General features: G+C 37.5%; 1 protein-coding gene across 1 annotated transcript; it reads left to right on the plus strand.

The window, feature by feature from the left end:
* Nucleotides 1-8100: 8100 nt before the first annotated feature.
* Nucleotides 8101-13637, plus strand: LOC128220184 (uncharacterized). The gene is made up of 3 exons (XM_052928461.1): nt 8101-8395; nt 9459-9552; nt 12378-13637. The coding sequence occupies exons 1-3, from the start codon at nt 8284-8286 to the stop codon at nt 13417-13419; spliced, it is 1248 nt and encodes a 415-aa protein (XP_052784421.1). The 5' UTR covers nt 8101-8283; the 3' UTR covers nt 13420-13637.
* Nucleotides 13638-15024: the final 1387 nt, after the last annotated feature.

The following is a 15024-nucleotide window of genomic DNA, read 5'->3' on the forward strand; positions in this document are numbered from 1 at the left end:
TTATAATTGTACTGTATATATATATATATATATATATATATATATATATATATATATATATATATATATATATATATACAGTAAAAGTGCATATTCTTTAAAAAAAATCAATATTTTTTCACATTTTAGGTGTTTTAAATTTTAGTTTGGAATTATAAGATTTTTTTTTTTTAAATGATCGAGTTTGAAAATCTGGTGCCAGTGAAAATGACATAAAGCCTGAGCACGCAATCCCAGTGGTAAAAAACTTGGGTTTGCTCAAATTCTGGATTTAAAGGCATGTAGCAGGTCTTGCTGATTTATTTTATGTCAAGCACTAAGTGAAAGAATCTAGGCTCATGCATTAAAAATTTCTAATTTTGATGACTTTATTGTTGTAAATGGCAATCATATGGTAAATTTTTAAGATAATTAGTAAAGTTTTCATCATGAATACCTTTTTTTCTCTTTGTTAAATTATAATAAGTTATTAACTATGTTACTCTTTTTTTACGAGTTATTATTTGATAATGTTTTGGGGCCAAGCCCAAGGTTTTGAATTGGTGCTCTAAGTGATTCTATTTTAGGTTATTCTGTTTGGATGTGCTTCCGTTGTAACTTATTTTTCATTAATCCATGAAGCACTGTAACTTATTCATTTATTATGATTCCTAATTAGAACTGGGATATTCACTTCTTATAGTCAATTTTTGCTACCATCAGTTTTTTGTGCATCATGCCATATCAGTTCAAGATAAAAGACAAATTATTTAAGGTACCTTAACTTTTCAATGCAAATAAAAACGATGTCACACAATTGAAATGTTTTAGCCTAAGAGAAATAAAAGAGTGCTTCATCCTGTCCTTGTTCGGTAGCACCATTCTGCCCTACAACGAGACCAGGCCCCAGTGTCTTGAGACTTTGTAAGTCCCTTGTAACAGGATTAAGCTAATCTCACTATTTTTAACACGTTCCATTCTTTTATATCTAATTGTTCAGCATAACGCTTTCATCAATAAAAAAAAAGTCCTAGAAAGGTAGTGATGTCATTGTCATACACCATTCATAACGGCTTGTTGTTCATTTGTAAAACAAATAACGTAGATAGAAACATGAAAATGATAAAGACACCCACATATGAACCGTCAACGTAAGAGTGTTTTTGGATAATGCCAGTGTTCAATATCCTGTTAGAAATTGCGTAATATACTGCATCGTTTATTCTTACCATATAACATACTTTTATTAGAATTCTGCATCTCATGGTTCCTGTATTATATAGCTGCCATTCATTTCAAAGGAACACATAGTATTTTGTCACTTTCTTCATTGCTTATTAATTCAGAACTTCGTAAATATTAACAACGTTGTAAACCTCATCTTTGTTAACTTTTAAATCTTAACTTCCCACACAGTTTTATGAAGAGACTTGTGCTTTGCTGTATTCTGTACTTTTTTATATTTAAATAAATGAAGACATTATCATTTTTGTATGTTTAACAGTTAACATTGATGTCGTTAATCACATTGTTAACTTAAACAAAGTTCTGAACAATTAGCCCATTGTTAACAATTATATTAGTTACACATAAAAGATCATTTAAAAACTTTCAGTTTCAAAAATACATTGATTTGAAGCAGCAATAAGTCATATCCAACTTATTACAAGCATTGTTGACTGTTTCGTTTATGCACTAGTCAAGTGTAACCACGGCCCCCCCCAGGTCTGGGGGTATACTGGGGAAAGCCGGGGAAAGGGCTGTGTTTTTACCTTCCCGGTGGCTCTGCAGTGCCGGGTGAATGTGTTGGTTTTGTCTTCGCACTAAATACTAAAACCTAGGGTCCCTGGGGTGCGGGGCATTTGGCGGGGATTTTACTTCCAGTTCGTCTCCGCAGAGCGGGGATTTTACCCGGGCTTGGCTGGACCGAAGGTCAAAGTCCCTGCTTTTCCCCAGACCTGGGGGGGGGGGGGGCATGGTTACAATTGACTGGTGCATTACTGACTGTAGATTTCATTGGATTGTAAAGGGCTGAAACTCCTCATTCACTGTCAGATCTTTTTCTTTTTAAAGTTATCTCCCTTGTTTAACATGCTTAAAATTAGTTGAAATTTTTTTTTTTTCATGATCAATGTGTGCAATTTGTTGATTCTCACCAAGGCGACACAGGTTCGATTTCTAGCCTGGGTGCATGTGAGTTTGGTAAGTGGTCACCAAGTTTGACAAGTGGGTTTTCTTTGGGTACTCCGGTTTCCCCCACAAACCAAGACCAAACTCTCGCGCAACATCGTGCCAACGTCGAGAGTGACTTAGTATAAGCTATCATAGCTTTCTTCACAATCATTGTAAGTTATATAACGGTTAAACTAAACAAGTACACATACAAGTATTATTCACAACGTTTCTGCTCTTCTAAGGGCCGCTACTACTGTTGCCTTCTTGGCTGTATCTGTGTGTGAGTTTTTTCAGTAAGTTCCCTTCAATTACATTATTTTTCCATGACATGTCTTGTGTAAATGTGACTTTTTCTTGGTCACTCTTAGTTTTCTTTTGTATTGAATCTTGTATTAAATGTGGCTTTTTGAAATCCAACACATTTTTTTATGCTGCTTGTGTGAATGTTAATTTAGTTATAATACTTACGTTTATGAACAAACAGCAACTGCCAGATACTGACATGTCAGTTTTGTGAATGCAAGTTAAAATAAGTTCAATTTTGAATAGCATTTACTTAAATGCCTTTAACTTGAGGTGAATGAGTATTTCTTTGTCTTATTTTAAAGAAAGCTCTTATTTAAACTCTTGATTATATTTTATCATTGAAACATGCATTTGCTTTATATTTTAAATCAAATTGATATTCTTTTTGTCATGAAAACCCCATTGAATATGTTGTTTTTGGGCTTATATGAAATTGCTTTCTGTATGGCAGTGAATATGGATGTTTTATTTCTTGTTTTATGTAAAAACACCGTTATTCTGGTCAGCAATGCACTTTATCAATGTTTGTTTGTGAATATTATCATGTTAGCTCTAAGCGTATACATTTATGATGACTTTGCGATTGCTGACTTTTTTGAAGTGTGATTTTTTGTGTGAAAAAGGCTTTATATATGCTACAAAGTACACTTTTTGCATAAAGAATGTACACAACTTTTGTGTTTTATTTATTTATTCCTTGAAACTCTTGTTAACATCGCCTTATAAGGTATTTCCTTAATTTTCTCCACCTATAATATCATTTTATATACAAATATGTGTAAAAAAATAATTCTTCATGTTTAATTTCGGCCATGTTTTAATTCCCCTGGAGGTGAGCATATTGATATCACACCATCCCTCCTTCCAGTTTTCATTGTCTGTAACTTTGTCATGCACAGAGGGATTTTAAAATAATACAGCATACAGTCAAACCCTGTTGGCTCTAACTCGCTTGGCTCGAATTCCTTGTTTGCTCAAACTGGATGTAAAGGACCGATTTCTTGAAACTGAGGATGAACATTCCCTCTTGGCTCAAAATTTCCGAGGCTCAAGGTATTTTGGCCAGTCCCTGTGAGTTCGAGTCAACAGTTTGACTGTATGTGTTCTATACATATTAATAAAAGTGGTGTGTCATGTGCAAGACCTACCACCCACAGAGGTCAAGGTTATACCTAGAGTTCAATCAGTATTTATTCATAATTTAATATCATGTTTAACATAATAGTTATGAAACAGTTGTAAATGCTGAAGTATTATGATGTGCTAAAATATCCTTTATAATGACTAATTTCACTGTTTTTGTTTCATACATTAAAATTGTATCATGTTTTGAACTTACATTTATTTTCACCCCAAAAAAGTTTGGTAGGGAAATATTGGAGGCACAATCCAGTGGGTTGATAATGGCAAATATTTGTGGAACAACTCGGACATTGGATGGTAATGGCTGGCGTATTTGTCATGACTAACGGCTATTTCTTAGTAGAAATATGTGCCATGAGTTTTACACTTTGGGCGAGTTTGTGAAGTAAGTTTCTCCAACAGTTTTAGTGATATCACTCGGATACTTATCACACATTACAACCATGACGGGAAGAAGTGTCTAGCTTATTTCTCTTGACTAATGGCTTATCTTGTTTTCATTGACACCAGCCAACTCCTTTAAGTCATGTACTCTTCAGCTGGATATATTGAAGATTTTAGATTGATATTGTGCCAAATAAGAACTTTTTCTATCATATAATCTAAAAACTAATAAAATTTATAAGAATTTATAGAATGACTGTTCAAAGAATGATGAAAGCTATACTACTCACCCTGGCGTAAGCATCTGTGTCACACCTTGGTAAAGGTTTTGCATGTCAGCACCTTAAAGTCATTATCTCAGCAAATTTATCATGTATTGCATTGAAAATTGACAAATCGACTAGTATATGAAGATATTTTTCGCATCAACAAGTCTATATAGATATTGACACATCAACTAGCCTATGTAGATGTTGATACATCAACTAGTCTATGTCGATGTAGACACATTAACTAGTCCATGCAGATATTGACACATCAACTAGTCTATTTAGATGTTAACACATCAATTAGCCTTTGTTGATGACACATCAACTAGTCTATTTAGATATTTACACATTAACTAGTCTATGTAGATATTGACACACCAACTAGTCTATTTAGATATTGACACATCAACTAGTCTATGTAGAAATTGACACATCAACTAGTCTTTGTAGATATTGACACATCAAGAAGTCTATGTAGAAATTGACACATCAACTAGGCTATGTAGATGTTGACACATCAACTAGTCTATGTAGATATTGACACACCAACTAGCCTATATAGATATTGAAACATCAGCTAGCCTATTTACTTCTTACTTCTTGTTATTTGTGTAAGAGAATCGACACAAAAAAATGGAAAAAGATTAACAAAGGAGGGATGTAGCTACTTTTTCTAGCTCCCTGTCGCGTCTAGTTCCTTGCCTCTTATATCGGACAAAAAGCAAGCTGGTATCTTGACAACACCATACACAAAGTGGTAGGGGCAGATAACCTTGACAGACCATACGCAAGGTGGTAGGGCAGATAACCCTGACAGACCATACACAAGGTGGTAGGGGCGGATATCCCTGACAGACCATACACAAAGTGGTAGGGGCGGATAACCCTGACAGACCATACACAAAGTGGTAGGGGCGGATAACCCTGACCGACCATACGCAAGGTGGTAGAGGCAGATAACCCTGACAGACCATACACAAAGTGGTAGGGGCAGATAACCCTGACAGACCTTACACAAAGTGGTAGGGGCGGATAACCCTGACAGACCATACACAAGGTGGTAGGGGCAGATAACCCTGACAGACCAGACACAAAGTGGTAGGGGCAGATAACCCTGACATATCTTACACAAAGTGGTAGGGGCAGATAACCCTGACAGACCTTACACAAAGTGGTAGGGGCAGATAACCCTGACAGACCATACACGAGGTGGTAGGGGCGGATAACCCTGACAGACCATACACAAGGTGGTAGGGGCGGATAACCCTGACAGACCATACACAAAGTGGTAGCGGCAGATAACCCTGACAGACCTTACACAAAGTGGTAGGGGTAGATAACCCTGACAGACCATACACAAGGTGGTAGGGGCAGGTAACCTAGACAGACCGGACACAATGTGGTAGGGGCAGGTAACCTAGACAGACCATACACAAGGTGGTAGGGGCAGGTAACCTAGACAGACCAGTCACAAAGTGGTAGGGGCAGGTAACCTAGACAGACCATTCACAAAGTGGTAAGGGTAGATTATCCAGACAGACCGGACATTAAGTGGTAGGTGCAGGATATCGAGATAGACCGTACACAAAGTGGTAGGGGCAGGATATCTAGATAGACCGTGCACAAAGTGCTAGGGGCAGGATATCTAAATAGACCGTACTCAAAGTGGTAGGGGCAGGATGACTAAACAGATCGTAGACAATGTGGAAAAGGACAGGATATCTAGATACACCGTTAACAAAATGGTAGGGGCATGATATCTACATAGACAGTTCACAAAGTGGTAAGGGGCAGGATATCTGGATATACCGTACACAAGGTGGTAGGGCAGGTGACCTAGACAGACCGCACTACACAAGGTGGTAGAGGCAGGTAGCCTAGACAGACCATACACAATGTGGTAGGGGCAGGTAACCTAGATAGACCGTACACAAAGTGGTAGGGGCAGGTAACCTAGACAGACCGTACAGAAAGTGGTAGGGGTAGGTAATCTAGACAGACCGTACACAAAGTGATAGGAGCAGGTAACTTAGACAGACCGTACATAAGGAGGTAGGGGCAGGTAGCCTAGACAGACCGTACTGCACAAGGTGGTAAGGCGAAGGATGTCTAGATAGACCGTACACAAAGTAGTAGGGGCAGGTAGCCTATACAGACCATACTACATAAGGTGGTAGGGTCAGGTAATCTAGACAGGCTATACGCAATGTGGTTGTGGCAGGGAATCTAGACAGACCATACACAAAGTGGTAGGGGCAGGTAGCCTAGACAGACCATACTACATAAGGTGGTAGGGTCAGGTAGCCTAGACAGACCATAGGCTATACGCAATGTGGTTGGGGCAGGTAATCTAGACAGACCATACACAAAGTGGTAGGGGCAGATACTCTAGGCAGACCATACACAAAGTGGTAGGGGTAGGCAATCTAGACAGACCATACACTATGTGGTAGGGGCAGGTAGCTTAGACAGACCGTACACAAAGTGGTATGGGCAGGTAACCTAGACCAACCATTCACAATGGGGTAGTGGCAGGTTACCTATACAGTCCATTCACAAAGTGGGAGGGCAGGTAACCTAACAGACCTGACGCAAAGTGATAGGGGCAGGTAACCTAGACAGACCATTCACAATGTGGTAGTGGCAGGTAACCTAGACAGACTATACAACACAAGGTGGTAGGGGCAGGTAACCTAGACAGACCATACTACACAAGGTGGTATGGAGCAGGATATCTAGATAGACCGTACACAAAGTGGTAAGGGGCAGGATATCTAGATAGACCGTACACAAAGTGGTAGGGACAGGATATCTAGATAGACCGTACACAAAGTGGTAGGGGCAGGATATCTAGATAGACCGTACTCAGAGTGGTAGAGGCAGGATGTCTTAACAGATCGTAGACAATGTGGAAAAGGACAGGATATCTAGATAGACAGTACACAAAGTGGTAGGGGCGTGATATCTAGATAGGCAGTACACAAAGTTGTTAGGGGCAGGATATCTAGATAAACCGTACACAAAGTAGTAAGTAGCAGGATACCTAGACAGACTGTAAACAATGTGGTAAGGGGCAGGATATCTAGATAGACTGTACACAAAGTGGTAGGGGCAGGATATCTAGATAGACTGTACACAAAGTGGTACGGGTAGGATATCTAGATAGATCATTCACAGAGTGGTAGGGGACAGATAATCCAGACTTTGTGACTACTGTGATTATATGTTAGTAAACATTGAAGTATTATTTCCTTGTCCATGTTGTGTAACCTTCTAAAATCATGTATTTAGATTCTCTTACAAATGTCCCTACTTTTTGAAATTTTGCGCAACCCAAACTTAAAGCATAGGGTAATTGTTCGTTTCAGTTAGATCGAATTATATTTCATCCACTGAGCACCAACAGCTATATGAAAACGGTCAAAAATATCAAAGTGTTATTTCACTGCTTGAAACAGTAAAATATCATTTTTATTTCACTGATGTTTATCTCTATAACCAATGGAAAGCATATAATAAAAGTGTATAGTAGTGTCTTGACTACTATTAGTAATGGAAATAACGACTTTTTTATTATTGCACGTTTCAAATTATTATTTTTATTATTGAAACCAAAACCAAATGCGCAATACAACATGTAGTTGTCAACATATATCAAATGCGTTTATCTGAATACTCGAACACGTTTTTTGTTTGCTGTTTGTAGCAGCTGTCTCATCCTCATTCTAGATGGACATACGCCTTAGAAATCAAAACCAGCTGTTACATGGATTGCGTGTGTCGACCAATATGAGTCTTATTATCTGCCTGAGATTATTGAATCAGAATTAATCCCACGGTCCCGAAATGGTCAATAATAAAACAATCTCGTGGTCGTGTTTGTTGAACATTCTAGATTTATGTTTGCTTTATTCTGTGATACTTTCAAGCACTTATAGGCGACATTACTTTTTAGAAATTTTAGTTTTTTGAGGAAATTCACTTTTAGTTAACCTAATAGGTTATACAACTGTACTGCTATATCAAGATGGATACCTATAAAGCGACTTTTCAAACGGTTTTAGTGCCATTTTACTTATCAGTAACACTTGTGTTGATGTTTTCAAATGTGATAGGGAAGCCTCAGGAAAAACAGATTGGTGAATATACATTTTTTACTATGTGTATACAATACTTTATGTTGGTACGGGTTAATCAACACTAGTTTAAGTCTAAATATAATTTTACCACAAAATTTTATTTGATAGAAAAGATCATCCATTAAATTAATTAATTTATTTATTTATTAACTACTCGACTAAATATTCGATTCCCCCTGAGGCGAGTAGTCTTACTTAGTCCTGACATATAGGATTTCACATTCTTTTTCCATTACATAAACCAGTTGGTTTCATAAGTGTTTTTACAAAGGCGCCATCTTTATCATATGACACACTCGTCGTCAAACATAAATATATTTTTTCCAAATTTTGTGAAAAGGTTTAAGGCGAAATCACGTCAATACAAATGTTATAATACCAGTCACAAATGTAGTAACGGAAGTTGTGGTTGCCGTTTTTCAACGTCGTGTGTTAAGTACACACTTACTCGTATATGTCACACACGTGTAGTGTTGCTATGGGCGGTTTGGCGTTGCCGAGCGACTTGGTTGAATGTATTCATAAAAACGACACAAAATGTTTAGACGAAAGAAGTACCTTAGTAATCATGTCTAATTTTATCTGAATTAAGATTGTAGCGAATATCATGCATGTTTATACTCATATTCATACTTTATACTTTAGTTTATTAGTTTATTGTAACTTTCTGTTACTGTCATGCATCAGTCAATTGTAACCACGGCCCCTCCAGGTCCGGGGAATAGCGGGGACTTTTACTTCCGGTACAGCCAAGTCCGGGTACCCCCTCCCCCGTCCAGCGGGGACCCACTGATGGAATAAAACCTGCCACATGCCGCTGCACCCCAGAGACCCTTAGTAAGGCACATTCCCCGCTATATTTGACGCGAATAAAATACCACCGCATTCACCCAGCACTGCGGGGTCACAGGGAGGGTAAAAACACGGCCCATTTCCTCGGCTATCCCCGGTACACCCCCGGACCTTGGGGGCCGTGGTTTCAATTGACTGGTGCATTACTGAGTCCACGAGGGTGCCTTACATTTTGTGATTACATACAGGTTTAAAGTAAAGTATTTTACAGGCCCGTGTGAGGGTATGGACTGTATGCACGGGATTCTCATGCACGGGGACGATAAGCAAGGAGACCAGCACACTGCGGAGGATCAGTATCTTAGGTTAGGTGTGGGCCCTTAAATAAGGCTTTATGTTCTAAGTGACATGACATGAATATTCGGTTAAGGGCCTTATTGTATTTGCACAACATGTGCCTTAAAGGCCTAGTTTAGTCCTTCTATAAGTGACCCCCCGCCCCCCCCCCCCCAAAAAAAAAAACACACACAAGAAAAACAAAAACAAAAACGTGTATATTGTGCACAACCTCTGTGTATTGATCTTAATCTAATTGCCTAATTGTCACTAAAACCTCGATCATGTATTGTTATACTGCAGACTGGTCGATGACGAATCGATAATAATGATGACGCATGCTATGTTAAAGTTACACTTAATTTTACAAGCAATTTAATCGATATCTTGTAAATATATACTCAAATCACTATTTCAATAGGGCCTAAAAAAAAATACATTTGGTTCGGGTTACCCGACCCTACCTACGGAACAGGCGCCGACCCTAACGTTTTTATAGTCAGTTTGAAAAAAAAATGAAAAATTATTATCATTTTTTTTTTTTGCTTTTCAATATGTAGTTTAAAACCTTAATTGCTTATATAGAAGATAACTTTAACACCATTCTCCAATGATGAAAATGACATTCTTATATAAAGCCTAATAAAAAAAGCCTACCTACCCTACCTATTTTTGAAAAGGATGTAACCCTAACCAAACATTTTTTAGGCCTAGGCGATGTTATATCTCTTGATAATATTTTTCAGTACGCGGAGTTTGCGTTCAAGTATGAACTATGCATCGTCTTTAGCCATGTTGCCCATTGAAATATTTGAAATATAAAACCAGGTCATTTAATTATTATTTTGTTCACTGATCGTGAAAAATGTATGATTAAACAAGCAATAAGATCATCAACGAATGTATGCTATATATGAGGTGCTATTGTGAATTTATTTTATGATCAAATCCTCAATTGCATGTGTCTTTGGCGGATATATAATGGCATGTATACATTTTTGGTTCCCTTTTTCTATGTGTAATAAATGCTTTAGTTTTGTATATTGTTCTTTAAGTATTGCCATTGACATTGATTCATGGCAAGGTAAATGAATCATCGGTAAGGCCTCACCAATTTGATAACTTGTTCATCGGATTTAAAAAAAAAAAAAATGGGGCGACCGAGCGAAATAAGAATAAAACTATTTTTTGCATTTAGCAAAAAAAAGGAGTGAGCGAAGACCGAACAAATTTATATAGTCACTTTTACTCACATTTTATTTACTTATTAACTTAACTATGACATTGTGAACAGTACAAGGATAACATCTAGTAAAAGAATGATAACACTACAAGATCATTTTATACACATATTAGTATTGAAATCAAACAAACACTATTTGAGATCAAGCAAATCAATTGCTTTAAACTATTCAATAAATGAAAGAAATCAAAACCACAGTTTTCAACTTGTTAAACATGTTTGTAAAGTTATTTCAAAATATCCTAGGCATGGCTAAGTTAAAGCCTGGACACACGAGTGGCAATGGTCAGAGCCACCTGCCCAACTAAAACCATACCCAAATTTAAAAACCTAGGTTTTCCACTGTTGCCAATGGAAAACCTGTTTAAAAATAATTATATATTAAAACACTTTGGCATATCTCAAGCCATGGAAATGGCTCAAAAAGGCGACTTGAAAAATAACTCACAAAATGAATATAGGCATTTGCAATAAAATATAAACTACAGCTATCATTCTTGTAATGAATACACAATTGACAGCTAGTGCCAGGTCTATTTCAGGCTTTTTTAGAATTTGAACGCCTACAAGTCATAACATAATAATTTCAAACTGGCACATTTTCCTTATTGTTTTTTAAATATCTTGTGCAAATTTGTACAATTTGTAGAAAACATAAAACATATACAGCTGAACCCTAATGGCTCGAAGTCGCTTGGCTCAATTCCTCCATGGCTCGAACTGGATGTAAAGGACCGATTTCTTTAAACTAAATGTAAGAGTTCCCGCTTGGCTCGAATTTTCCGAGACTCGATGTATTTTCGCCGGTTCTTAATAGTTCGAGCCAACAGGGTTAGACTGTATACAAAACACACTTTTATTTCTTTTTTACTGCAAATACTGATTGAGTCAAAAATATGCAATATTTACTCCATAGATAAAAACAATCAGCATGAATATTTTACATTTGAATGATTTCCATATATAGTTTAAATATACACATGAACATCTAAAAAAATCTACAAACATTTATTCACAACACAAAGTGTGAATGATACATTTGCCAATCACACAGTTTTTTCCCCTTTTTGACTAGTATTTACAAATTATACACAATTCTTTGTGTGAATGGTAAAGCTCGTGGCACGACATGAGCACATAGGAATGTCACTCAGGTTTATATTTAGCGTACTCGCACTGTACATGACCATTGACTCATCGGCGACCAATGCCTCCACCAATTTTTGCAATCAAAAACTCATTAAAAAGGCCGATAAGTTCCGAATGTTTTTGTCGAAACCAACGCATTCGGAACTCCGCGCCGAATGAAAACAACTTTGTTTTCGATAATAATGGCCGAGGAGTTCCGAATGTTGAAAATCGCGGTTTAGGTTAGAGAGCAGTTAATGTCGACTGCAGTCTCTGAAATGTTTAAGGAAAAAGGCTACATTCCACTCAATAAATGCGCGCTCGTAAAAAAATGACTCTTTTTTATAGATGGTGTGGGCGCAAGTGATATTTTTTTTGTCTTTCTAAAGAAATAGGTGCGGGAAATCCGATGAACAAGTTATTAATTTGGTGAGGCCTAAAAGAAATCCGTAGTTAGCCAATATCGCTTTTGTTTGAATTCAGGTTTAAATCTCAGCTGGAGACAGGCAAAGCAGACATTGGTCCAGATAGCCCGGAAAATACCTTCCACGGGGCTTTAATGCATGGGGACATGGAAGCTGGTAAACACCACGATGAAAATGAGAACAAGCAGATACTGCCTGAAGATGGGCATAAAGCCGGGGTCCAGGATTTGCATGACGTCATACATAATGGGATGCATGGAGAAGAGCCCGTCGATAAACACGAATGGAGCGATAAAGAAACTATCAAAGAACAAACAGAAAATGGTCCGGAAAAACTCGAGAAACTCATGCATGGTATTCTGATGCATGGCGCTTCTGACTTTAAGCATAGTGAAGAAGAAACAGATGAAACTGAAATTCAGACCGGAGACGACACTATTGTAATGCCTGTTAATGGTGAAAAGATTATGCATGGTCTGTTAATGCACGGCGATATTAATGCTCAACATGATCATGAGCATGACAATTCGGAGGAGTCATCAGATTCTTTGGATGTTGGGCCCGATACAAAAGCGCTTCATGGTATACTTATGCACGGTGATGCAAATATTGGGGAAGACCACTCCGAGGAGGATTCAAATACAGTTCACGATGTGTTTAGAGACATTTCACTGATACCACAGCTAGGTTTAGACGAAGACCTTCTAAGAATTATTGGTCTTGAAAAACTATTAGAAAAAGACAGGGAAGAATACGCTGAATGGATACTTAACAACCCTCAGTTCCAGGATGAATCAATGATGGGATCAACTTATCTTACTGTTTCTGACACTATGTTAAATGACATGGAACTAATGAAGAAGAGATATTTGGAGAAAACGAATACAAACATAGACGAGGTAGACAGTTTTAAAGATATTCCGTTTACATCTGATGACGCAAATGCTGTTCTTTCAGAGGGCCAAGATCGGTCGGCAGACGGTGAAGATGCAAGGCACGATTTGGAATTGCTAGGAAGTACTGAGCCACTTAATGCGCGCCATAAAGTAAAGATGGAATTATTAAGGGGACGTGAGTCTCTCAATTCTGATGAAGACTAGTAAATATAGCCATTCGTACGATCAACACGTGTGTCTGTGATCAAAACATCAAAAAAATTATTATACATAATAACATGGATTCGATTTTCTTAATTGTTACTATTACCATTCGAGTTTATCATTACTATATTACAATGAAGTTTACAGATTCAAACATAAAAAGTAATACTAAGCAGTATATTAAACAAGGATCAATTGTATAATAATGTTGTCATCAGTACTTTTTTTCACTTCGGCTATTTTCGTTGGAACTATATACCATTATGTATTTAATATTATTTATTGTTCTTTATTTTTTTTTAAAATAACCATGATCTGTTAGGTCATTTACCAGTAAAGCTGAATACCAAAAAAACACACATGCGAAGCATGCGACAAATATTTGAAATACTATGGTTTGAACATAAAATTGAAGTATGTGTTACCTGGAAAGGGGGTGGTTGGGGTGTCGCGAATTTTGTTCTGCAATGTTTCGGTGACGGTACTGTCAACGTTTTTTTATCAGGAAAAATAGGTGGTCAGTTTTCACTCATTTTTATCAAAACTTCGGAAAACGGGGAATGTGTTTTGATGCGTGTTGGATGTATATGCACGCTTGAATTATATATATGAGACCATTATAATAGGGTTATTAGTACTGCGTTTTGATCCGGGAGGTTGTATTCGACTCGAGTAGATATTTGCAGGTTCGGATTTCACGAGGCGCTAGACCCCCTGTGAATAGTACTCAATAACCCGGATTAGCGCAGTGGTTAGCGCACTCACTTTCAAGTGACTCGGATTCGATTCCCGGCCTGGGCACATGTGAGTTTGGTTGGTGGTCACAAAGCCGGACAATTGGGTTATCTCCGGGCTCCCTTACAACATTAGACCACGCACTCGCATAACATCGTGCCAACGAGAGTGACTTAGCATAGGTTAATGTAACTTTCTTCATAATCGATGTAAAACAAATTACGTATATACTAATATTTGACCAATACAATGGAAACTACAGGGACACGCCAAGTAGCTAAACGATGACCCTGTTGTGAAGCACTTGGTTTAAAGACATTTGAGGAGAAACACACATCGTCACAATAAATATCTTTATTAATTTATGTTGGGAATAATATAAGGTGAACCATACATTTAAGCTAGTCTCAACCGTGATTAATGTAAATTGTAACTAAAGATATGTGTATAACTAACATATCAAAGGTCTCCTTTAATCCTTCTATAAGTGACCCCCCAAAAACCGTGTATTGTACACAACCAATGTGTATTGTTCTTAATCTAATCACCTAATCTTCTTACCGCCGATCTGAATATCATGCTATGCAGCTTTTGAGATTTTATTATAGAAATGGACCCTAAATGGCCCTGAGCCAATAAACAAATAAACAGAAAATTGGCCCTACTGTGACATCAGTGCAATAAGCAGGAGATGCACAGCAGGGGATTGTTATGTCAAACATTCCTTAAATCAGGCCTTTAAATGTCTAGTTTAAGCCTTCTATAAGTGATCCTCTATAGTACATAACCTCTGCGTATTGATCTTAATCTAATTGCCTGGTGCCATCTTATCATGTTTATTTATTATAGAAATGGACCCTTATTGGCCCT

The sequence above is a fragment of the Mya arenaria genome, chromosome 15, assembly GCF_026914265.1.
Source record: "Mya arenaria isolate MELC-2E11 chromosome 15, ASM2691426v1".
In the NCBI taxonomy this organism is placed as follows: domain Eukaryota; kingdom Metazoa; phylum Mollusca; class Bivalvia; order Myida; family Myidae; genus Mya; species Mya arenaria.

Bases quoted from the DNA above. Each gene is read 5' to 3' on its own strand.
- LOC128220184 (XM_052928461.1), top strand. From the start codon at position 8,284: ATGGATACCTATAAAGCGACTTTTCAAACGGTTTTAGTGCCATTTTAC. The intron at 8,396-9,458 runs GTGAATATACAT...AGTATTTTACAG, and splicing joins GCCTCAGGAAAAACAGATTG to GCCCGTGTGAGGGTATGGAC. The intron at 9,553-12,377 runs GTTAGGTGTGGG...GTTTGAATTCAG, and splicing joins GCGGAGGATCAGTATCTTAG to GTTTAAATCTCAGCTGGAGA.